The following is a 26735-nucleotide window of genomic DNA, read 5'->3' on the forward strand; positions in this document are numbered from 1 at the left end:
GCCAGTAGTGTAGCTCCTGCTGTTAGTACAGCTGTTTGCAAGTGCCCTTGTGTTTAGCTGAACCCTCTTCCACTCAGAGATTGAGTGCATCCCCACTATATTGTGAGCATGCATTCTGCCACTGCTGTCCTGCTGTGTGGATCCCAGTGTGCTTGTACTGTGAATTTTTTGGCACTCACCCCCTGCTATATGTATTTCTTTGTGCTGGTATTGCTTGTGCCCTGGTGTAATGACACTATGCTAGGAATATGAATTCTGAAAATAGTGCCCTGCTGTGACAGTCACTCTGGGCTGTTACTCTGAATCCTCTCTTTTTGTATGCACTGTTGTTATAACCCTACTGGTCCCAGGACATTAGAGAGACAAGGTGGGTGAGGTAATATCTTTTACTGGACCAATTTCTGTTGCTGAGAGTCAAGCTTCCAACCTTATGCAGAGCTCTTCTTCAGGTCTGTAAACTCAAAAGCTTGTCTCTCTCACCTACAGAAGCTGGTCCAACAAAAGACATTACATCACCCACCTTGTCTCTGTAATGTAAATTCTGTCATTATGGCCCTGTTGGGTGCATTTTAATATACTGAGAGCATGAATCTTGGCCAGTAGTGTCAATCTTAAAGCTAGTAGCCGGCTGTTTAGATCTTACTCCACTCTGAGCCTGGGAGTTTTAATTTTGGTATGTGTATCCTGATGCCAATCCATGAAGGAAGTGGAGTTTGGAAATAAGGTGAACACAGAGCTGGCCTTACGGGTGGGCACTATGGTCAAGAGGCAAGAAATGGGATGGGCTTGGGGTGCAAGGCCATGGAAAGGAGCTCAGGGGAATGGGGGCGGGGGAGAGAGCAGAGCCCAGGGTGATGAGGGAGGATTCCTTTGCCACTTTGTTCTCGACCCTCCCCACTTTTACAAAAGCTCCAGCACCCTTGGGCTCTCTGCAACAATCTGTCTCCCTGCCTGGCTCTGGCTTCTGGCCTGGCCAAGGGGCAGGGCCTCGGAGGAGAGGAGGACAGGGCCTCATGGTGAGGCAGATATGGGGGGCCCAAAAGTTATTTGTGCCCAGGTCCCCAATAAATCTTAATCTATCTCTTTGCTGACCAATTTTGGAGATTGGATGCGGATACAAATTTTGTATCTATGCAGGGCTGTGCCTCCGAGCCTGAAATGAAGGGACCAGGACAGGATAAATTAGGTTGTGTAATAAAGGGGGCTGTTATCTGTAGAACCCCGGCCTTATTTGTTGCAGAAGTTGGAAGGTGGGTAGTGAATGAGCCAGGAGACTGCAAGAAGAGATAGGACAGTCTCATGGTTAAGGCAGTTGAATGTTGACCTGGATAATTAGATTCTATCCCAACCTCTGCCACAGAGTTCCTGTGTGATACTACGCAAGTCAATTAAAACAAACTTTTCATAGGTCACTAATTGCGTGTTCCTCATTTTTTGGGTGTCCACCTTGATACCCTGGAATCTGACTTGCAAAAGTGCTGAGTACTGACAGCTGCAACTGAAGTCAATGAGAGCTGTGCTTTAAACAAAAAGGGCTGTATAACACTCAATACTCTGAAAAATCAGGTCCTAGGCATCTCAAATTGGGCATGCAAAATTAGTGGAAACTTTTGACTTTATTCTATGCCTCAGCTCCCAGTCCCTCGCCTCAGGTTATTAAGACATATTTATGTTTGTGAAGCATTCAGAGACTAATGATGAGTGCCATGGAAAAGATGATGAGTATATTACTTGGTTTTCAGAGCTGGGTTTCAACAGTATGCAGTAAATAAGGCATGGGGCCAACACACTGAAAAACAAAAATAAAACAAAATATTGAATACTCATTTAATGAGCTATCCTGTGTACTGAATGAGGAGGTGGTCCTGTGGAAAAAATAGCATGTGATTAATGACTATCATAATGCATATACACAGGGGACTGACTTAAGGTTGCACATGCAATCTTAAATCTGGAATTTTCTAGTATTTCAGTACTTGACTTTGCAACCTTACTAGTATTCTTTTAACAGTTTTTATCTGTGTGTGTATATATAACTGATATTTCCTTTTACGAGTATCTATTAAAAGAAAATGTTTTGATACAGAAATAAAGTTAACAATAGTACATAATACTCAACGGGTCTGAGCTACAATTATACTGTGACTAAATATTTATATTTGATGAAAATGTGTTAGTAAGTTGAAGAGAGCTACAGAAACCCAAAGTTAGATAAAGGTGGGCATGATATCCAGACTTATTTATTTTCTTGCTTTTTAGTACCTGGGGTGAAATCCTGGACCCAAAGAAATCTGTGGCAAAACTTCCGTTGACTTCAGTGGAACTAGGATTTCAACCTTGTTTTTTTTAAGTGTAATAGGTAACTTACGTTGCCACTTAGCAACCAGGTTTTTGAAACAATAACTCAAACTGAGCTCATATTAAATGACAAATCTTGTAAGTTTTATTTTTTTCTCTTATATTTAATTGCTTTTGAAATATTAACACAAGTTACCACATGGAAAATAATTTCAGTTTTTCCAAATATGTCATACATCAAGGCATTATCTAAGTACAGTAAAAGCTGTGTTATCTGGCATTTTACCAACCGGAAAGCTCTAGAAACAAGCATTTCTGATATCCATTAAAAGTCCAGTTGGCCTGAGGCCAGCAGGCTCCCTAACTTGCTCTGTGTGGCTTCGTGGAAGCAGCGACATATCCCTGCTGCTCCTAGGTGGAGGAATGGCCACTGGAGCTCTGTGCACTGCCCCTGCCCTGCCTGCTGGCTCTGCAGCTCCCATTGGCGGGGAACCGCTACCAATGGGAGCTGCAGGGGCGGCGCCTGCAGGCAGAGGCAGCACAGAGAGTCACCTGACCACGCTTCCACCTAGGAGCAGCAGGGGACAGGTCGCTGCTTATGGGGAGCCACCTGAGGTGAGTGCTGCTGGGATCAGGCACCCTGAAACTCCTCCTGCCCCCCCAATCCCCTGCCCCCTCCTGCACCCAAAATCCCTCCCAGAGCCTGCATCCCACACCCGCTCCTGCACCCCAGCCCTGAGCCCCCTCCTGTACCCAAACTCCATCGTTCCATTAGTAAGTATAACTCTTAGTTAACCGGAATTTTTGACTAACCGGCACCTCCCATTCCCCCAACAAGCTGGATAACAAAGCTTTTACTGTAAATGCAGCAGGTATAATCCTGTCATACATCATACACCATGATATCATTTCGGTGTAATAATTATATAAGTTCTTGTAGAAAGAGCCTTAGAATTCCAAAGATTGCATTGGAGGAAAAGTATCACATAATACTTCAGAGATTTTGACATCATTAAATCTTAGGGGGAGAATCAGTAAATATATATACAGCTCTCTAATAACTGACTAGAGGTAGAGTCTAAACTCAGTGGGTATAAACAAAACTTCTCTACCATACAGAAAACTTAATACATTAAAACACCGAAAGTTTAATTTGTAAATTCTACCAAACATGCATCCACAGCATACTTCTTCCCCCTAGCCAAAGTCAATTGAAGTCAAGGGGAGTTTAAAGCAGTAAGACCCTTTGTTTAATGTTTACAGATAACCTTTTTGTCAGTGTTGGATTCAATGTCGGGGGAGGGGAGAAAATAAATTAAAAGCATCTTCCAGTGACATAAGCCTCATGAAGAATTAACTAGGATAAGAACTTATTCTAGTTGGTGCACTGACAAGCTGAACAATGCAGACAAAAATAATAATTAAAACATAGCTTCATGCTGAGATGAAACTTTCAAGAGTCTCAACTGTGTTGAGGTTATGATTTTTCCATTTTTGTGTTTGCGAGCATAATTATGTCCCAGAGGCAGCAGGAGCTAGTGCTTGTCATTCCCCATTTCTCCCCCTCCGAAAGGAAATTAATTTCTTTACACAGAAATCCAAAAGTTGATGCCAGAGCAATAATAATAATGTAAACAAGCCTTTTATTCTTTTAATCTGGAATGCATAATTTAATGGCAGAGTAATATAAATAATGAAATTCCACACATACTTTAGACAATTAAGGGTAAACTGAAAAGTAACATTTAATGTAGTATTGATTGACTGTATCAACAAATGATGGCAGGTGTCTGTATGGATGATAGCATTTAGAAAAATGCTATCAAATATATCTGTACAGAACTAGTAGGGGCAGAATGGAGTAGACTTGATGGCTCAGAAAACTGGTAATGGAATATGGAGCCTTTCACCCCTAGATCACTGATTCAAATTGGCCCAGGTCAACAGGGACTGAAAGTCATTACCATCTGATGGCTCTTCAGTGGCTTCCGTGAAATGAGTTGGTCCCTGTACAGCTCCCAACAGACAGGTGTTCATGTCACAAAACCATCATCTATCACGACTGACACCCTGTTGGGACTCTGAGCAGAGGATAGGAAATGAAAGGGCATGGAGTCAGAATTACCTTTACCCTCTAGATCAGGAGTGAGAAACATTGGTGGATTGGGGTGGGGTAGAGAAACTTGTTCTGTAATTGTCTAGAGTGTAGATGTTCCATTCATGTAGGATTTCAGTTTCTAGGCCTATCAATATAGAATTTTTCATCATCACTAAAAAATTCCCCCACTGCCAACCCAGCTTTAGAAACAAAAGTAAAAAAGCACAAGGATTTAAATAGAGATGGTAATTATACTGTTAGGGAGTTAGGATAACATGTATTTTTAATTAAAAAGTATCAACCTACAGGTACTTTATCTTATTCCTAATCAGGACTGTAGATGTCTGTTTTAAAACAGATTTGACCTATGACAATTTACTGAGATGAAGTACAAATTATGGATTTCTTCAGTAACAAATCTGCAAATTTAAAAGCTATTTCTGGTACATCCACATACTTAATGGGTATGGCATCAAACTGATGTATAGTGTGAAACTCAAATGACAATACTTCTTGCCCTTTCATAGACTAATAAATTTGTTAGTCTCTAAGGTGCCACAAGTACTCCTTTTCTTTTTAGTATTGATGTGGTATCAGTGTGGGATACTTTTTCAGAAATGGTATCTGTGAAGTGTCAAGAGACAGAATTTGGACTTCAGTTGCCCCTGGACACACACATTCCCACCAGCCTGCTTGGCATTCCACAAAATACAGGAAACTACCCAATGCTACTGTTCTCATCCGAAAATCTTAAACTACACTTCTAAACCTTTTACTATTTTAGGTGCCTGTTTCACAGGAGAACAAACCTGGACAATAGAAACAGCCAGTTTCCTTAGAAGGACATGGGCCTGTATAAGGAAAGAGAAGTTGAAGATCGTGAAAAAATTGTCAATGGGTAATGTAAGTCCCTTCCAATGAAGACATGACACAGATGTCTTTTGGCCTTGAGATGAAAACCTTGTCTGTGTCTCTCAGACCTGGAAGTGAAAAAATTATCTAAGATTATGTTGGATCATATTAAAGAAGTTCTGTATTAAAATCACAAATGAGTTTGATTCACCATATTTTAAATTCCAGGGTATTACTAATTAAGAGGTCTCTTGGTTTTTGGTACTGTTTCTCTCCCTCTATGTGTGAAACTTGCAAGCTGCTAATTGTGTTAGTACATTCTAAGACAAAGTCTGTTCTCAAAGCAATTCACAGAGAGAGAGACTCAAAGCAATACTCTAACAACAGAAACAGCACCCAAAGACTCCCCGCCCTTTCGTTGTATTAACAATTGTGATTAAAATAGAGATAGAGGATGTATGTGGATGGATGCTTGGTGTGGATAATAACTGAATGATCAGGGAGGTGCCAGCCTAAGAATCCAGTGTCCATTGGCTGAAGAAGGCGTCAAGTGGAAATAACCAGAGGACCCCCAGAGGGCAGACTGGAATCCACCCAACAGCCTCAAGAATGGGAGAACCAAAGAACAAGATAACATCTAGCAGCACGGAGCCATCAGGAATGTGCTATCTGCTGATTGATTCAGCAACAGCATGATGAAGCAATTCCCATAGACTGGCATAGGAAGAAATTCCTATAAAAATAGACTCTAAAAAGTGAGAACTTTGGGGTCTGATTCTGCAAACCAACTTCCAGGAGCATCAGATGAGCATCTGACAAGGCCCTGCTCCCTCCTCATGTCCAGGCCACCTGACCAGTGGCTTGGCATGAGCAACTCTAAGGCTGGTAACTATGATAACAACCTTGCAGAACCTGTGTGTGTGTGTTTGTATGAATGAATGTGTGAATAAATATGAGATTGAATGGAATGTTATAGCTATAACTAACTGCTTACTATGATTCTTTCTGTATTCACAATAAATGTGGTATTTTGCCTTTTTCCCTTTAATAAGATCCTGCTGGTTTTTATTTTATTGGTATAACATTAAAAGCAAATCTTTATTTTGAAGCTGCTGGGAACACACAAAATTTGTCTACATTTGGAAAAAATGATCCACTGGTGAAAATGGGCATCACCAATACGCTGAACACAATTTAGCTGCATGTTCAGACACGGACAAACTGTATTCAGCACTATTTCAGATCACTCAGAACCGTGTAACAAGGTGCCTGGGTTCAGATGCTCATATGTGCTTATTTTCTACTGATTGTTTCAGTGCTTACAAAATCAAGTAACCATATAGTATATGTGAATATGATCCCATGTACTGTACATACATACTGTATTTGGATGTGCAATTGCACAAACATTCTCTGGGTTTAACTGAATCTCAAATATTCAAATATTTTCAGTTTAAATGTGCACTCGTGGCTTCTTATCAATTAAGGATATTAAATGAAAAATAAGTTAATGAAATATTGTAGTGGAAATTTTAAATATACAGAAGTTATGAAATTTATTCATAGTGCCAGCAGCAGATTCATAGATTCTAAGGTCAAAAGGGAACCACTGTGATCATCTACTCTGACCTCCTGTACAGTACATAGACCTTCCCAGAATAAAAGATGTAATTAAGCTACATTGAACATAGACAGTAAAGTGTAAAAGAAACTTAACAGCATATTAAGTGAGCTACCTATGTTCAAAGAAGCCAGTTATTGTTGGCATGGGAATTGTAAACAGAAAAGGCATATAGTGGTCTCCACAGAGGTAAATAAATCAGCATCACTTAAAATCAAGATTGAATGTCCTTCTAAAAAAAGATACATTCTAATTCAACCACAAGTTACTGAACTTGCTGCAGGATTTACGAGGGGAAATTCTATGGTTTGTGCAATACAGGAGGGCAGACTAGATAATCACAATGGTTCCTTCTGGTCTTAGAATCTCTGAGTTTTAAAACCTTGATTTTCTGTGTGCAGGAGATTTTCTGTGTGCAGGAGACTGAAGTAGAGGTTCATGTACGGGAGTGGTAGCACTGGATTATGAATTGACTGAACTGTGTATTTGGTTTTGTAATTTTAAATAACTGGTGGGGTGCTCAGAGCCTGAGTGTGGGTGCTCTTTATTGTTTTATGTCAAAACAAAACAAATACATTTGAAAAAGACCTAGCATTATTGGCACTATGCCAATAATAAAAACAAAACAAAACAGTAACAGGCGTAACTGTGACAGATTCCTAGAATAAAGTACAAAGCACTGACCCATCTAATTCACGAAGAGGCCACGTGTTCCACAGGGCTCGGAACAGGCACCTGCGAAGCGTGCGAGCGCAGCTGCTGCCCCCTTGGTGGGGAGCCCGCTCCTGCCCTGGAGGCGCGTGTTCAACGGGAGGGCCCCGAGAGGCCGGACAGGGGGGCTGGGTTCCCCAACGGGACCCAGGAGCCCGCAGTTCCCGCCTAGCTCTGCGGCTGGGCCGGGGATCCTGGAGCCCGCCACCGCCAGGCTGCCCGCCCAGGCCGGGGTGGGGCGGGGCGGCTGGGGTCGCCCGCGGCGGCAGGGGGAGGCTGTTCCCGTGGCTGGGTGGGAGCGGCGCGGGAGGCCCTGGCCCGAGAAGCCCGCCCAGCGACGGCAGGAGGAGGCGGAGCTCGCCCGCTCAGCCCAGGAGGTACCGAGCCGCTGCTGACGTTGTTGGGGCGGGGGGGGGGAGCGCTCCGGCCCAGCCGCAGTCACTGCGCTTCCCCCAGCGCTGTCGCCTCACCTGGTGGTCTCGGACCAGCGAGTGCTGCCGCCGTTAGCGGAGCATCGCACGGGCGTGGCCCGCGCCCTCGGTGGCCCGCCCTCTCCACCTTTGCCTTCTCTTCATTGGTCGAGCAGAACTCTCGTCTCCGCAATTGGTCCAGGTGCGCTGCCAATCTAGGCGAAGTGACGTTCCCCGGCTCCCTGCTCGGGGCGGCCATTTTGGTTGCGGGCGGGAGAGGCCCTGGGCGAAATGGTGCCAGTTAGGGGGTGGTGCGTGGAGTGCCCGGAACGGATCGGGGCTAGGCTGCCTCGGGGGTGCGGCGAGCCCAAGCCCTGCACTTGTGTCACCCTAGCCCCGAGGCCTGTCCCTGTACACTCGCACCCCGCCTTCACCGTAACTCCCTCCGGCCGGGGCCCGGGGCAGGCAGGGCGGCTCAGCGCTGGAGGCAGCAGGTGTGGGCAGTGCCCTGTGCGGAGCCGTCCCTGCTGGTCCCGGCTCCTCCCCGCCGGGCTCTGGAGCTGGCGACGGGGGCCTTTGAGGGCTGCAGCAGTGGCTGGTGCTTACAGCGAATTAGCTGCCTCTCTGCCAACGAGCCCCTTTGAGGAGTCACTTCACTTCCCCAAAACGTACTAGGCCCTACGGGGGCAGGAGGGGTTTGTTCCCAAAAGACGCTCCTTGGCAGACGCTGGGGTTGGCATGATTGCGTTTGATCTCGAATCAGCCCAATTTACCCTCCTAGGAGGACGTGGTTTGTGCCTACGTGGAGCTCTCAGAGATATAACACCGCCCCAGGTCAGTATTTTAAACATGAACACAAGGAAGATGAAGAACAAGGCTCGCTTTGGCAACTGATCATTCTGCTGGGAGTTATTCTGCATTTCTGGGAAATGGCCATTGTTCCCCTCTATCCTTGTTCCTTACCAAATAGTGAATTCTCTTAGCATTTTGATTTATTAATGTGAGCCTGCTCAGTCGAAACAAGGCCACTCAAAATTAGACTTTAAATAGTCTTAAATGACTATTTCGTTGCTGAAAACAGAAAACTTCAAAAATTTAAAGTGCTTTAAGGATATAGTGCTTTGAGACAGATTGTTTTTATTTAAATGGAGAATACTACTGAACCTGGTAATATATCTCCCAGTGAAAGTAAGTTTGTTTATTTTCATGGAGTTCAATATTAAATACTACTATCCATGAACTGCTTGTGATGGGAGCAGCCCAGGTGTCAAATCATGAATTCATTTATCACGTTTAATTTATTGTTTTTTAGCTGCTCCACAGCTCTGGTTGCAAAACTGATGGTGGCAAATTGTAACTTGAAGCCAGATATATATCTTTATACAGAATCCTGAGTGAGTTTAGTGCTTATTGAAAATAAGGGACTAATAACATTAACTTGAGCTAGGATTGGGGCATGCATCATGCAAATTCCCAAATACTCCTCTGACAAATTATTTATATTCTGAACTGAAGCTCTTCGTCTTTCATTCTGGAGCTTCTCAAGCACAACATGCCAGATTGTTAGCTTTGTGATATGGAGGAGAAAGAGTGAATCAAAGTAATTGTTGATCCAAAGTAATTGTTGACACCCCCCCCCGCCCCCCCCCCAGTTTACACTGAATTGTGGTTAAAATCTTCCCTCTTCCCCAGAAAAGGAATTAGGAAGTTTTTTGGTTGTTTGTCTGGGATATCTTTTCATATTAACCACTCAAAAATATTTTACTGTGCAACAGAAGTTCCTAATTACAGAGAATACGCTTTTTATAATAGGATATCTTGCAGTGCCTTTATGAACTATCCTTGAAGTTAGGATGGTGAATGTTTCAAAGAGTATTTCTAGGGAAAGTCTGATTATAATGGCGACTACCATAGTGGACAGCCCTGGTTCCCTATTCTATCACAGATAAAATATCTGAATGAGTCATATAAAGAAAGTGGCGTGCAAATAGTGTAGGTCTCACCCACGCTGGCTGTCTCTACTTCCCTTGCCCCCCAAAATCCTCCAGCAACCAACACAACAACAAAAACCAACGTACATAAACCACAGTACATATGTACTTCTGAGAAACAAGATTGTGTTTTCTGCTGTGAAACTACAGAAATGTATATGTTCTGGCACAATCCCTGTCTGAAAATGTTTTGGGTATTCTCTTGTAAATAATGTTTCATTTGCTAACTGGTTCCCTATTTTTACTAAATAAAAAAAATGAAGAGAATTATATGAAGGATACACGACCGATCATTTTTTAAAATAAAAAGTGCTTTTTAGTGCTATGGATACCTTCATTTCAAATGAAGTCTGCAATGATTAAATATTAAAATGATCAATGCTTTAAATTAATATAAAAAACTTTTCAGGAGATTATTACAAAGATTAACTTTTTTAATGTTTTAATACCTCCACACTTTATCAATCACAGACACTGAAACTATTTTCACATCACCATACTGATGATCTCATATATCATTGCAGTATTATGCACTAACTGTATAAACAGCATGGTAATGTTGGTAGAGAAGATGAAGAAACACAGTTCATGTTATTGCTCTTTAATATGCAGTTTTGGTGTTGAAATATTCTTTTACATGTGAATGAGTGAGTAGTTATTTTTCTAATGCTGAAGATGAGACAGAAACCCAGTCTAAGGAATGAAATTAAATGTCATTTGCCATTCATAAAGGAACTTTGTTTCATGTAATGACAAACCTAGGTGGTCTGTGGCAAAGGCTGAAAGAAGAAGAAAAAGCCCTAGCATGTGTTTTCTTAGGAAGGACACACATGAATGCAGCCTTCGTATCCTAAAATTGTCTGCAACTGCCTATGATTAGAGATACATTTTTACTCTTTCAGTTTGAATTATGTTTGCAGGTCATGAGAAAATGTCATGGCACCCCAGGTGCTTTTGTTACACTAGCTGCGGGTAGCCCTACCACTATAATTCAGAGGATTGACTAAACATTTACCCCAGGCGTTCTTAAAATGGAGGATGCTAATTTCTTTGTTTTACATTTCTTCTGGATTTCCTTAAGCAATAGGTTTAGCAATCAACTTCAGTATTATTTTGCTTGATTTCACCTAGCTAACCATCTATTCCAGTTGTACTATGCAACTTTATTTTGTATAGCTTATATATCCCAGGACACTTTGCAGAGCTAAATGCAGAACAGTATGTGAATAAATTATTATTTATTTGAGTGTCAAAACTGTGCTTGGTGCTATACAAAACAAAGAAGACGTGATCCCTGCTGTATTGTGCTTGCAATCTCAAACATAGAACAGTGATAGTATTATTAATTCATCACCATGCAGTGTCTAAGTCCAATAAAAGAGGTAAAGAGGAATAAGGACGCATAGTCGGAAAAGAAGTGATAACATTAAATTAGAAAATAGATGAAGAGCTGGCAAATTGAATAGATACAGTAAGATTGTTCCAGATGGCAGAAGCTACATCAGAGAAAGTTCTTGCACCAGAAGTGAAAAGTTTGAGAGAAGGGACAGATTAAAGGTGGATGCTAGATAAATATAGAGAATGGCAGTGCGAAGAGGAGGTCCATAAGGTAGACCAGAAAGGACAATATCTTAAACAAGGAAGACATAGTTATTCATATAGGCCAATTTGTTATCTGCTGTAGGGAGTGCTGTCTGTGGGTTAGTGTCTTCTAACTAATGGGCAAAATCCTGGTGTAATTCCATTGGAATCTATTTAAAAGAAACCTTTTACATTCTGAATTATACAAACATTGCTCTGTTAGTTCAATTTTTAATATAGTGGGAATACTGATCAGATGGAAAGTGTAAAATATTTCCAAGTTTCAATCATTATTTTATCTCGGGTTGTGCTATTTGGTATAAATAAGGAAAAAAAGATAACTGGGCCCATGATAATTGCTTTTCATAGTTAACTTCCTGTATTGATTAGTCCTATTGACTTCACTCTGTCTCCACTACAATTTCAAGTGATTTTGTTATTCTTCACTTCCTGTTTTAAATGCTGTTTGTTTTTAAACCGCTGCTGCATTTCTGTGTTCAGTATACCACATATCTACGGCTCTGTTCAAGTCTCACCTTAAAGTGCAGCTCTACTCTGAGAGGTGACTATGTAACAATGGTACCTACTTAGAAAACAGCATTGTTTCTTTCTTGCAATATGTATGACAGAAATTGGAAATCATATGCCCAGTATGCCCAACAGGCATATTTAATTTTCTGACTTTTGAAATCTCAACTTTAACATTAAATTCATTATAGGTTGAATTGCTACTGCCACCTGTCATTAAGGTTGCCTGACTCTTTCCATTGGCAAAACCCTGTTTTCAGTTGCTTATAACTTTGCTAAACTTTACCTGTTTGGACTGAAATTTTCCATGTGTGATGTCTACTTCAGGCTGATTATTTATTTATTTATTTATTTATTTTTGTAAGACTTCAACATAAGGTTGAGCCATTTCTGAGAACAAAATTAGAGGAAAATATGCTGCTTTGCCCATGTTAAAAAAAAATTCTTAAATCTGTTGTGATGAGAATCTCTAATGCCTCCATGCTTTGAACCCCACTTGCAAAGTGTGTTTCTCATCCCCCCTAGTGGCTGGTCTACATAGAGACTGACAATTTACTACTCTTGTCCGTTACGCTGTCTCAAGAGTTAGAGGTGCGTACTGGATCTAAAAGTTCCAGCCCTGCTGATGATCCATGTGTGTATGAATATGATGCTACCTGATAGAATTTCTGTTTTTGAAGTTTGCTTCTTTAAAAACTTAGGAAATTACATCCAAAAGGCTGCATTAAAAGAATGTTAAGGTTGTAAAGTCAAGCACTCACAAAATTAGGAAATGTGAATTTTGACTAGTTATTCAACTATACTGACTTACACCAAGTGAGGACCTGCCTTCTAGAGAGTGGGTTTTGGTTGTGGTGCTGCGGTTGGACTGAAATGGGGAAGAGAAGAGGGAGGCATAATCAGGGAGTGAGTAAAGAGAGGGAGATAGAATGGGAAAAGAAGTGGGTGAGGGGAAGGAGAAGGAGGGTAACACACATAATAAGCAGGGAGAGTAAGGTTGGGCAGGCGGAGGTTTGCATAGTTAAGAGGGGGTGAAATGAAGAGGGTGTCAAGAGCCTATGGCAATTGAGGGGAAAAATAGACCTCTCAAGATTCAGAGTAGAGAGAATTACAAAGTCAGTGAACTGTGAAGCCTCTTCTGGGAGGGTAGGCTTAGAATTTGCTGGCTGTAAGGCCCTGATTTACTGTGTCTGCCTTCAGTTGCTGCTCTTGGGAGGGGGCCTGAGGGTCTTGGCATGTCCATATTCTACCCCATGAACTTGTTATGCCTGTTCATGTGGTTCCCAATTGAACCGGATGAGAAGGCTGCCAGGCTGGTGGTTTCTTTCTAATGCTGTAGAGGCGCATGCATAGCAGGTCTCCTTACATTGTCTGTGAATGCGTAATGGAAGTTGCTGCTATAATGTGTATGTGCACTCTCCAACTTTTGTTTGATTAAAATCTGAGAGTCAGATCCTTGGCTGGTGTGAATTGGTGTGACTTCAACAGAGCTACTCAGATTTTCACCATCTGAGGGTCTGGCCCCCAGTTTTAATGTTGTATTCATATGGGTTTTTTTGCATATACTATTCAAATGTAACTATTATGAACATTATAAACAGATCTTTCTGTAATTTGCAGAGGGAAGAGTGAACACTGCACCCTCTGACTACTGTAATTAACTTACTTGTCACCTATTTATTGAGAAAGATAGGACAAGATGATCTGATATCTAATTAGGAAAGCAATGCAGAAAACCACCAGGCCAGATAGGTATAGGAATATCTGGAAAATCAGCGTGTAGCTATTAGTTAAAGATGAAAATTTAATTTAAATTGGAAGTAGCTTTTTTTACGTATTCCATCAGATTAAATAATATTAGTAGCCTCTTAAAGTAACAAAGCATAATAATTTCGTACAAAAGGTCCTAGTGCACTTGCTAATATCCTTTATGGCTTTAATAGAATAGACCTGAAATGATTTACAAAGCAAAGCTGTTGGATGAATTCTTCCAGTTCTACATGTAAAGAGAAACTGTTTGTCTTTCTCTGAGTTTATATATATCCATGGAAATTATGATGTAAATGTGGGTAGAGTACTAAAACATAACCATATATGCAGAATAAAATAATAGTCAAGAATTCAGAGCACTTGCATTCTGCCACTTACTGTACACAGAAAATGTGTATTGTACAGACTGTTAAATTCTATGTCTTGACCATAGAAGGACTTTATAGAATTTGCACCATTTCCCTAAGTAATTTTCAAGGCTAAGGAACAGTATGTTTCTGTACTCCTACAGGAAAGAGCTCAGTGCATCCACAGTCTGCAGCAAATCTATCAGTCTGTTGTCAAGAGCTCAGACACCATCACTGCCATGAAATAGTTGGTAGCTAGAAGAACATTCTGTATATTGACGTACTGGTACAAATGAGCTCACTACTTTGCTTCACAGTTTTTCAAAAAAATTAGACTATCATTTGCATCTTACCTCTTCAGCCATTCCCTGAGCACCTGACTAGTGACTTTCCTCCCCCTCCTTCCTCCCATTCTTTTAATTCCTCACAGTCCTCTGTTCTAGCTGCTTTGTCTCTGAAGACCTCATGTCATTGTATAGCTTCAACTCCTGCTATATGTTGGTAATTCACAGGTCTACTTCTTCACTTTTGACTTACCCTCTCATAAAATTTGCATCTCCGACTCTCTCTCGAACACCTGGATTTTTCATGATAAACTCGCACTCAAAGTTGGCAACAGTGGAATGCCTCTTTCCTCCTGTTACATTGATAATACCATCATTCTCCCTGTCTCTCAGTTTTATAATCACCTAGTCGTGTTGAATCTATTACCCACATAAATTCTGTCACTAAATCCTGCTGTTCATTTTCATATAACACGTGAAAAGTCAATCATTACCTCCTGTCCCTACTGCCAAAATCCTTAACAAGCTTTGATTTTATTTTGCCTCATCTGTGGCAATCTCCTTTCTGGTTTTCTTGACAAGCCTTGCCCCTTTCAATCCATCCGAAATGTTGTATAGACAATGTTGGCGAAATGTGGCCAAGGAACAAAGTTGTTGATAGTTGTTGAGATCCCAGAGTATGAGGTGATCTTTAAGATATCCCTGGCCCAGCCCATTTACACCTTGACACAAAGGACCAAGGCCTTGAACTTGATGTCGTGTTCTCTGGGAAGTCAGTTGTTGGTGTTCTGGTTTCTTTTCTGTTTTCTTTGCAAAGAATAATTTTGGAAGGCTTTTCCACTTTTAGCTTGAGCACCTTCATTGTGTTTCTGAGCTGACAAAGTTTCATTTTAAAGATTTCCACTGTAGTATCTTAGTACAGTAACTCCTCACTTAATGTTCTCTCGCTTAACGTTGTTGCAATGTTACGTCCCTGCTTCATTACAGAACATGCTCGTTTAAAGTTGTGCAATGCTCCCCTAAAATGTTGTTTGGCTGCCTGCTTTGTCCACGGCTGGCAGCCCCGCATGAGCTCCCCTATGCCCTCCCACCAGCGCCTCCCGCCCGCCAGCGGATCCTGCGGATCAGCTCCCCCCGCCTCCTGCCTGTGGCAATCAGCTGTCTTGCGGCATTCAGGAGGCTGGGGGGAGGAGCGAGATCCAGCGCACAGCCTTCCCCCTGTTCCCCCCACCTCCTGCCCATGGCAATCAGCTGTCTTGCGGCATTCAGGAGACTGGAGGGAGGAGGAAAGAGCGAGGACACAGCATGCGGAGTAAAGGGGGAGGAGGTGGAGCGGGGAGGAGAGGAAGCGGGTTAAGGGTCGGGGCTTGGGGGAAGTGGCGGAGTGGGTGGGCCGATGGTTGAGACCCCCAGCCCCTGGCAAAGTTGGTGCCTGTGCTTGGGAAGCTGCTGCTACTGCTGCGCAAGGAGCTTCTGCTAGCCTACGGCACCTTCAGTCTCCTTGGCTGCCTCATTGCCTGCAGTGCCAGTAGGCTATGCCTGTGTGGGGTAAGGTGGGGGCACCTCCCAACTATAGTAGAGTACCTGTATTAAATTGCTTGTTTAAAATGTATATAATGCCTTTTGTCTGGCAAAAAACAATTTTCCCTGGAACCTAACCCCCCCATTTATATTAATTCTTCTGGGGAAATTGGATTCGCTTAACATCATTTCGCTTAAAGTCACATTTTTCAGGAACTTAACTACAACGTTAAGTGAGGAGTTACTGTATCAATTTTCATTAACACAGCCTGTATGAAAGCCCATCAGAGTAGTAAAGCTAAGGTCTCAGCAAAGGGGTGTGTGTTTGTGAGTGTGGAGGGGTAGCATTACACACTCATAATCCTGCAATAAAATGGAAACAACTGTAATTAAACTCCTACACAAAATTGATATAGCTCTTCTCTGCTCTTCAAGCCTGCTTACAGGGTAATAGGACATAGGGTGTAGTAGTAGTGGAACAAAATGATAGTACTAGGAAGAGAGTAGCCTTTGTTAGATTTCTCATATTGGTATTTTTGACAGGTTTCAGAGTAACAGCCGTGTTAGTCTGTATTCGCAAAAAGAAAAGGAGTACTTGTGGCACCTTAGAGACTAACCAATTTATTTGAGCATAAGCTTTCGTGAGTTACAGCTCACTTCAGCGGATGCATGCTGTGGAAAGTGTAGAAGATCTTATTATATACACACAAAAAGCATGAAAAAATACCTCCTCCCACCCCACTCTCCTGCTGGTAATAGCTTATCTAAAGTGATCACTCTCCTTACAATGTGTATGATAATCAAGATGGGCCATTTCCAGCACAAATCCAGGTTTTCTCACCCCCCCCCCCCCCCCCACACACACACAAACTCACTCTCCTGCAATATTGGTATTGTATTTTATCTGTTCATTTATTTGCTCTGATGCAAGCTGGCCTAGATTTATATTATTGAATACCCTGGTATTCTTTGTTTTATGTAGAAACTGTAAGGATATATTTTGGACACTGTATTTTTCCCCCTCTCATAAAACCTTATGGTAATATTGAAGCACATGTTCTCCTTTTGACGCCAGCCAAAGGTGTGAGCTAACTTCTAATGTTTAGAGACGTGCACCCAGGATGTTAAAGTGGACTATTTTATTTTGGGCTATGGCTTCTGAAAAGATCTTCCTGTCCCTATAGCACCTCATTAAATGCTCGCATCGTAGAGACTGAAGGTTTCGCTTTCACAAATGTCCCAACTTTCCCATTCCTAACTGGTCTGAGGTCCAGAAATCAAATACAGAACTGCGTATTGGGTTGTGACTAGGGTCCTACCAATTTCACGGCCATGAAAAATGCGTCACAGATGGTGAAATCTGGTCTCCCCCCGTGAAATCTGGTATTTTGTGTGCTTTTACCCTATACTATACAGATTTCACAGTTTCTCAAATTGAGGGTCCTGACCAAAAAGGGAGTTGCAGGGGGGTTGCAAGCTTCTTTTAGGGGGGTCACAGCATTGCCACCATTCTGTGCTGTCTTCAGAGCTGGGCAGCCAGAGAGTGGCAGCTGTTGGCCAGGTGCCAAGCTCTGAAGGCAGCGCCCTGCCGTCAGCAGCACAGAAGTAAGGGTAGCAATACCATACCATGCCACCCTTACTTCTGCACTGCTGCTGGCGGCAGTTCTGCCAGCAGCCGCTGCTCTCCAGCTGCCCAGCTCTGAAGGCAGCACAGCCGCCAGCGGCAGCGCAGAAGTAAGAGTAGCAGTAGCGCAACCCCCGCCTACAATAACTTTGTGACCACGCCACAATTCCTTTTTGGGTCAGGATTCCTACAATTACAATAATGTGACATTTCAGGTTTAAATAGCTGAAATCATGAAATTTATGATTTTTTAAATCCATGACCGTGAAATTGACCAAAATGTACTGTGAATTTGGTAGGACCCTAGTCATGACCCCAGCTATTATGCCTACAGAGTATTCTAATATATTTTAATTATTATAGCATTGACTAAAATGTTGGTGGAAGTTGGATATATATAACTGGGAAGGTAATACATGGTCATGGTTTTAAAAACAGAGTTAGACAGACCTTAATCCAGTTAGGAGATAGTCATGTTATACCAAATTTAGCTAAAATTTTTCTAGCTACATCTCGAAAACTTTGAAGTCCTGTCTCTCTGATCCATGGCACGAGGCAGTCCCCAGAGGGTGTACAGCTAAGATAGGTGACTCCTATGCTGCACCTCCCACTTATTGACCTATTCAAAAATATCAGAAATACCTAGCATGACAGTTCAAACTAACAATGGTAAAGTTTAGCAATGTCTAGACCAATAGGCCGATAGTAAGCGCATGCACAGCTGCAATGCAGGATATAAGCAAAAAGCCTCCAGAATGCCACCTTTTGCTGCTGTTGGTTTTGAGCAAATGACGTTGAAATTGTGCAGCACAAAATAGTGAAAACATGCAGCACTAAAGTGAGGCCAGGGCTTTTGTTGTTATAAAGTAAGCAGGTTGCTACTTTTTCTGCTAGTTACCAGCATTTGTATCTTCAGTGGACCATTGGTCCATGCAAAGGATTTGGTCCAATTTTGATATGTAACTTTAATTGAATTATTCTGGGATTATGACTGGAGCTTTGAGTGGAGGACCTAAGATCAGCTGAACGTTTTAATTTTACATCTGGGAGGAGAATTCAGTAGAATTACAACTTCATTTTTCATAGCCAAAATTAAAGAAAAATTTACAGAAGAATGTTGGGTTAGGATATGTATGTTCATTTTGTCTTCTGATCTCCATTTGAGAACATTAAGGGTATGTCTACACAGCAGCTAGACACTTGTGGCTGGCCTGTGCCAGCCTACTCAAGCTCTTGGGGCTTGGGTTGTTTCATTGCTGAGTAGACTTCCGGGCTTGGGCTGGAGCCTGAGCTCTGGGATCCTGCGAGGTGGACTCTGCCTAGTTGCTGTATTGACATACCCTAACAGGTTATGGTGTTTTTAATCAGTATTTTTTAAAAAAATCCAAATTAAAACTATTCGTGCACTTATTATTTCTTTTACTCTGACTAAAATATTTGTATAAGCTAATTCACTTTCCTGAATACCAAATACAACATGAGGCGCAACAAAGGAGCATGAAACTTTTTTTCATTCATAAATCAGTTTATTTAATATTTATTGAGTTATGGTAGTTTCAAAGAGAGGGGAAAAATATTCATTCTGAACATAGGCTGGAAAGGTTACCTTTTAAATCCTTTCAAAGACTAGTTTTCAGAATGGAACTAATAATTCTGTTTTGCTGAAGTGTTACACTTATCTCCACATGTATTGAAATATTATTTGCTTCTGTCATTTGTAATTTGCTTTCAGCCTTTACCCGTTTTTTTCTAGGTACAAAGTGAGACAGAGGTTAAAGAATATCAAAATAGGAAAGGTTGGTCACCAGTTTTATTGATCATTATGACCTTGGTGGTGATGTGACATTGCATCATATTGTGGTGATAGGATTCACCAAAGAAACAAATTTGTTTGACTTCTAGCTTTTGGGTGGTGGCTTTATGTATTTTGGTATTTTCTCCAGGTCTCCCAGCCTCCAGTTTATGGTGGGCTGCCAGGGTGGGAAGGTCCAGTTACTGAGACTCTCACTTCTACTTCCACTATCCCGGACAATCGCTACCTTAAAATGAAGTGAAGATTGAGAATACGTACCAGTAATTCAGGATCAGTTTGTTAAAGGGAAATTGTAACTATCCCCAAATCAAACATTCTAAATGCAGGACATTCAGAATGAAGCTTACACTTAAATCCAAACATTTTAAAGTTTGCACCCAAGCAAACTGAACTTTGACCTGTTGGGACCCCAGCGTGGGAAAAATTGGGAGGGAGAGGGGAAACGTGCTGCACTTCCCTAAGCCGGGGAAGGGGAGAAGACGGGGTTATCCTTGGCTTTTAGCAGAGTAGGGAGAGTGTGCTGCTCCTTAGTTAATACTTGAGCAGAGCAAAATAACATTTTTGATACCATGGAGTGAGATACCAGTGAAACAACATAATTCTCTATTAAATACATGAATTGTAAAATCTTAAGTTATTATAACTAGAGTGCTCAGAAGAATGTAGTTAATTTTGAAATTTGAGGTGTACGACCCTATAGCATGGTAGTTTTAATTTAAATGATTCCCTAGTTCATCAAAGGAAATGAAAGGTGAAGGCGCGGATGTGAAGGATCAAAGAGGGAATGAAAGTGCCTATATTCAACCATACTCCAGACTGTTTGCTGTTGATATCTTGAATCACTGAGGCAGAAGAAATAATTGATTCTAGTCATTCCTCTTGACTCAAGAAGCTTTCAACTTGCACAGTAAAAGGTGCATGCTTTATTTTCATGTTGTATAAGAGTGACAAATGCCTTTGCTCTCCTTATCTACCCTCAAATCACAATCAACATGGTACAGCTTCTGTGTTTGCTTTTAATGCTGCTTATATATATCACATACCGTATATAATAGGTCACATTATTTTAAAAAAAAAAAGTTAGCATTAAATATCACATGTACTCATATATATCATATAATTTTTCTTTCAGAGAGAACCCCCAACCAGTTCTTCATTTTTGTGTTGTGTGATGATGAAAACCGTATATAATATTATCTGATTTTATATATTTTAATGGAAAACTATAGAATTTAAGGTAAATTTAAAATAAAGATCTTGAAAATGAGTAATATTAATATGTTAGCCATGTTGTCTTCATTCATTGGCATTCTTTCCATCTTCCAGTTCTGAGAGATGCTTCTGATCTGTATTCAAGTAGATAATTGCCCCTCTAGAGCAGGTATAAAAAGTGTTTTGTTTGTAGTTTGTACATCGACAAGGCTAACTGCCACACAATGGGAGGCATTAAAACCCTCTGCAGTATGTTTACCTGAGAGGGTTTTCTTCTTTTAGTGTCAGAAGGGTAGAGACTCTTTTTTGATTGCAGACATTCAGTATTTTTAAGTGAATATAGTATATTACATTGAACAGAAGTCTGATTTTTTAAGATATAGGACAGCTTGTATTGAGAGCCCCAGCAGACCATATACTGAGAGCCCAGTAAGAGAAAGAACGTTGCTGTTGCTTTCTCTATCATATCAGACTTAGGCCCACATGCAGCAAAGCATTTAGATACAAACTTAACTCGGGTAATGCTACTAACTCCAGGGGGACTACTGACATGCTTAAATTAAACACACGTTGAAGTTCTTTGCTGGATCTGGGGTATGTGTCTGACAATAACAAGCACTGGAACTTTATTCATGTAAGCTCAAATTCAAATGTTTATGCATATAAATCAGATGAGGTAGAATCCTCCTTTGTGTGATTGCAGATTCCATATGTTTTATGGGGCTTTGTGAGAAGAGATACAGAAACCCAGGTAGACTTCCCTTCTTCCACATGGAACCAAAGTCTATGACTACTTATATGCAAATGCCATGAAGTAACATATTTTTATTGGATATATTAAAGAATTACTATGAAAAAGGCATTTTAATATGCTACAATCAATACATTAATAAAACATTATACACACACACACACACACACACACACACACATACGTATATGGATAGGTAGATAGATATGATATATAATATACTATTACTCATGAAACAGATATGTCCTTTCTACATGGACTACATGAGTAGCTATTTCCCCACACCTAAAAATGGGTTATATTTTCTAGTGAAGGCATTAATATTTTCACAGTCTTGAATCTTAAACTTTTGTTCAGATGACAGTCCATCTTTACATCAAGATATATGTAAATGCCAGAAAAACCAAAGCTTAATGAGGCCTTGATGTGGGTTGCAGCTCCCAGGTGCTATTAAATGGATGCACAGGGGCTCTGTGGGGGTTCTGGGTTCAGGAGGAATGGGATTCTGCAGGAGGATCCAGGTGAAGGTCGTTGGGGCTCAGTGGTGGGGGGAGATGTAGGTGTGGGAGGATGGGGCTTGGCAGGGAGGGTCTGGGTGTTGGGAGAGTGGGCCTTGATGGAGTGGGGGTCTGGGTGCAGCTGGTTGGGGCTCGGTGGGGTGAGGGTCCAGGTGTGGGAGGCTCATCAGGGTGGTCTGGGTGCAGGGGGGTGGGACTCATCCAGTTGGGGGTTCAATTGCGAGGGCTCAGCGGGGGATTATCTGAGTGGAGAGGCAGGGGTCCGAATGCAGGGGGGAGCAGCTAGGTGGGGTGGGGGGCTGCATGCAGGTTGTTGGGGCTTGGCCAGTGGGTCTGGGGAGGGTCCGGATGCACAGGGGTTGGGCGGACGGGGGAGCAGCTCCCTGTGCAGTGACCCCTCCCCCTGCGGCTGAGGAGCGATGTGGGCAGGAAGCGGCAGGGTGTGTGTGTGCAGAGCTTCCTGTAGCTGGGGGAGATTTCTGGGAGTGCGTCTGACCTGGCCCTGGCTGTTCCTTGCAGGGGAAGAGGAAGTCCTGTCCTTCCCCACCCCCATCCCAGCTGGGACTAGCAACTGAGCCCGGGTAAGAGCTACCAGCTGGGGCATCCCCAGCCCCTCTTTCCACGGTGATTTATCTCTCTGCTGGCTGCTCCAGGTGCATGAAACGATGTGGCTGGGGAGGGTCATCTGACTGCTCTTGCAGTTTTCCTTTCCTTCTCCATCAGCAGTAATTTTTCTGTGGGGGACATGAATTCTGAATAAGCACAGTGGCGCAGAATTCCCCCTGGAGCAATGACTTGAGTGAGAGTGGAAACAAGCCATTTATTTTTGTACAGATGTCCCCTTTTTTATCAAATTTGACTGATGTGAACATCTTGATTTAAATCCTACCAGAACTGTATTTTAATTAAAATAATATTTTTTCTCACATGAACAAAATCAATCTTTATATTTTTAATCCTTATCTTTAGTATTCGGTGTCTAATAAAATATTTTAAACTCTTTTTGAAGAAGATACTTAATTTGTTTTTCATTTGTTGTGGATTTTGAAATGAACTAAGGAATATAGAACATTGAGTTAGGGTGCTGTGTATTTTTGCCATTCCTATTAGGTAAAATCAGAATTGCTCTATTGTGTGCCATAGGCACAATATTACTGACAGATAATGGAGTTTCTCCTTTGCCTAAAGTGGTAGGTGTCTGTCTGAAAGCAATAGGATATGAGTTCTAGTTCTGTTGCTGCCAGGAAGTTCTGAGTTATCATGCACCATAGTGACGGCAGCTGTGACTTCTAGTTGGCCATGAGGTTTGTTTTAGCCCTTCCTTCTGTTGTCCTTATTTAATGTATTAGATTTTTTTGTCACTAGCAATGTTTTCCCACTGCACTTACGGATCATTATGGTCTCCTTCCTTTGGCTAATTTAACTCTATTAAAAAACTGTGTTTATTCAACTGACTATGCAACTTATTGACAAAAGACCTATTTAAAGTCCATTGAAGTCAGTGGAACTCTTTCTATTGACTTCTATAGATTTTTAAATCAGACTCGGAGTTATAGACTGAGTTAAGACTCAGCTGCCTTTATAGTTTGAAAACATAGGCCAACATTGAATAAATAAAAAAAGTGTGTTTGCCTGTTTGTGGCATCCATTTGTAGTACATGCAGATGGATAGCTACATGTATAGATATTCGGTTACTCATTATGAGTATATCCATATTGATGCATGTGTAAATTAGACTTAGATGCTAGTGTCTGAAAATTTGGCCCATAACATTAGCATTCTGCAGGGAGTCCTTTCAGTCACAAATTCTTAATTTCTCTTCTGTCAAATTAATAATTACATTCCAAACTTTAATTATCTTTAATGTTCAAAAATACTATATACTAATATTTAAAAAACTTTTATAGTTGAAGAATCAAAACACATTATTCAACACCAAGTCTCATTTTCATGGAATTTTGCATTCATGCAGCTCTTGGTATGTACAGTGGAACCTACTTACGATTTTATTATTGTTATTAATCATTTATATAGCATCATAAATGTACAAAGCACAGTGCCATGTGCTTTATAGTCCCTATATTTATTTTTTATTAATTTTTTTTAGTCATTCACAATATGTTTCTATTCCATTAATGAAAGGGACTGTATGATCCCTTAGATGGCCAGAATAATAATCTTTGAAATTCCCATGAACAGTAAAACAGAAGTGAATTTCAACAGTAGTGAGTTAAATTCTCTCATAGTCAGATCTTGAATGGACATTCAAACAGTTCTTTGTCTATAGCTCTCATTAATTGTCAAAATCAGAAATATATTATTGACAATGGAGTGTGATATCGGCAACTTCTTCATCTCGGATAGTGATCAAGATGTGATAGGACAGGAGAGAAAAAGATAAAGCACTCCTCTTGTGGTGCAAGGAAAGAGAAGGGAAAAAAAGACCAAAGAAAAAATTCCCCTTTAAAAACCTGAAAACAAACTAAAAAACAAAATATCATTCAAATCACTTGTACATGATTTTTTTTAAAAAAAGCATTTTTGTAGAAGCTGAGAGCTGGGAGAAAGCTCACATTGATTTCTAACGACCTGAAACTACTCCTTAAGTCTTTTTTAGCAATATCTGAAAGAACAGTGACAAACTCCTTTAGATGGTTTTTAAATGGTATGTAGTCATTAAAATTCCAGGAACCTGCACAGAGTTTAGAGTTTGTACAGCACTTCATGATTGTGTAGAATTCAGGTTAAATAAAGAAACACAAGAAAGGGGGCTCGATCCTGCACCAACTGACATTAATGAAATTTTGCTATTGAGTACAGTGGAAGCAGGACTGAGCCCATACTTTGTTAAATGGTGTGAATTATTTTGGGAAATAATAGATATATTTATGAGTGAAATATTTCTGTTTTAAACAGGGGTGACAATTTTCGCTTCAAAGTATTTCATGAGTCAGAAAGGTTCCAGATCTTTTCTTTTTAGAAATCTGATCTGATGGTTACGTTTGAAACCATTCCTGCAGCAAGATTCATAAATAATAAATATTATCTCTTATTAATCCATATTTTAGCTTAACTCTGGCTCATAGCAAGCTACTTCCTCAGGGAATGCAGAATTCTTTACAAGGGAAGGTGATGAGCCACAGCTCCCAAGGAATTAAATTGTGAAAACAATCTTGGTTTCGTACATGCTAATATAGATCTGTTATTCCCCTTCCACATTTATCACAACACATTTTAAATTGTGGCTGATCTTTTATGCAAATAGCTGTCTTATTAGACATTGCGGCTGTATGTGCTAATGTCTCTATGGGTTTCTCGGGAGTTTGCTATCTAACCATCAAAGCTGTAGAAATGAATGATGATTACTGCATGGCTTTGAAGAACAAAGAAAAGTCACAGCATTTTAGAGGTTCTAGATGCCTGAGTCAGTGACAGCTTGAACCACACAGATGAACAGGAATGTCTCTGTGGCTCATATTAAGTAGGCCAAATATATATTTTAACTAATGGGAAGTAATTTTTCTGCACTCTGGTATTTTATTGGCAGTACAGTCCTAAAACTGCAAGCATCTTTCACAGCTAACATTTTGTTACAAAACATTCCTAGGCTATTAAAAGTGCAAAAGGCAAGTCAAACGTTGTTTCTAACAGTGGAATAAAGTAAGCAAAAAACTAGATTTTGCTGTATAAAATTTTGTATTATCTACTTTATTAGTTGAAATATTAACTTTATTTTCCATTACCGTTACCATGGTGTAAGCATTATGTGGGAATCAGTTGCCTTTCTTCCCAGCTGGGTTATGATTTTATGGGCAATGGGGGCGAGGGACTGAAAAAAACCAAATGCAATTCTTTTTCCTTAGTTTCATTCAGCTTAGTATATGCTATAGATACCTAAATGTGGGTTATTTACTGAGTTAAATGTACTTAGTGTATGAAAATCTTGAGTTAAGGTTAATGGAGTTACTGTGTATTTGCACTGATATAATGGGTGCTGATTTCTGGCCAGTACTGTCAGCAAAAAGCAGAATTGGGCCCTAAATGACCAAATGGACAAACAGTGAAAATAACTGCTACATTGTTTGATGCATGAATAAGCCCTGGGGATAATTCCTGGGACTGTGCTTTGAACCTGGCTTGAAAACAGTTATGCCATTGACAATAGCTCATTTGACAAACTTGTCTTGGTGGTTTAATATGTATTTTTTGCACATGGATTTAAAGCCAGATTTTGGCGATTGGAATAGAGGGTGAAATTAATCCATTTCCAGCATCCCACTGCACCAGGTAAACCACATGTTGTTACTTGGCGGGGAGAGAAACATACAGAGGGAGCAGCTGTATACAGAGTCTTAGTACCTCTTATATAACACTCAGCTGGTGTGTTTGGGGTCGGCTGGAAGGGTTATTGGAACCATGATTGTGTGGATCTAGTAGAGAAAAGTGATACCAAAGTGTGAAGAAGCTGTGATTATTAGTGGGAATAGCAGCCTCAGAGGGACTGTGTGCAGGTCCCTAGCCTGCCTGCAAGTTGGGAGGTAGATTCCAAACCTCTCTAGTCTATTTGGAGTTCTCTATACAAAAGGTTGATTAATTAGATTTTGGAAGGTGATGGGTGAATTTCATCCTTGCTGTTTTAATTTTAGAACATCTGTACGTTTTGATATATTACTCTGAAGGTTTTAAAAATAATGTTAATAGAGAGATAGTGGATTTAGACTCTGGAGACCTGAGTTAGGTTGTAAATTTGTAGTCCCCATTTGTACAATCCCAATTACTACACATGTATAATATAATCTGATTT

General features: G+C 40.9%; 1 protein-coding gene and 1 long non-coding RNA gene across 9 annotated transcripts in view; one reads left to right on the forward strand and one right to left on the reverse strand.

Moving 5' to 3' along the window:
• Positions 1-3921: 3921 nt before the first annotated feature.
• Positions 3922-7688, reverse strand: LOC114018540. Its single transcript, XR_003563840.3, has 2 exons — positions 7554-7688; positions 3922-5376 (listed from the first exon to the last, which is right to left on the reverse strand). It is a non-coding gene; the product is annotated as an uncharacterized LOC114018540 (long non-coding RNA).
• A 372-nt stretch (positions 7689-8060) lies between these two features.
• TRIQK (triple QxxK/R motif containing) overlaps positions 8061-26735 on the forward strand; it is a 149383-nt gene continuing 130708 nt past the window's right edge. Inside the window, exons 1-3 of one of the 8 annotated variants that reach the window (XR_006288436.1) lie at positions 8501-8824; positions 20191-20363; positions 20582-20686. Coding sequence is in view for 1 of the 8 variants with exons in the window: in XM_043539354.1 (XP_043395289.1) it covers positions 8729-8824; positions 12616-12681; positions 19390-19432 (205 nt within the window). In the remaining 7 variants the exon portion in view is untranslated. Of the gene's footprint in view, positions 8193-8500; positions 8825-12615; positions 12682-19389; positions 19433-20190; positions 20364-20581; positions 20687-22491; positions 22512-26735 lie in introns of those variants that run through there. The other 7 variants (XM_043539354.1, XR_006288439.1, XR_006288438.1 and 4 more) reach the window with 7 other exon arrangements.

Source organism: Chelonia mydas, chromosome 2 (genome assembly GCF_015237465.2).
Source record: "Chelonia mydas isolate rCheMyd1 chromosome 2, rCheMyd1.pri.v2, whole genome shotgun sequence".
Lineage (NCBI taxonomy): Eukaryota > Metazoa > Chordata > Testudines > Cheloniidae > Chelonia > Chelonia mydas.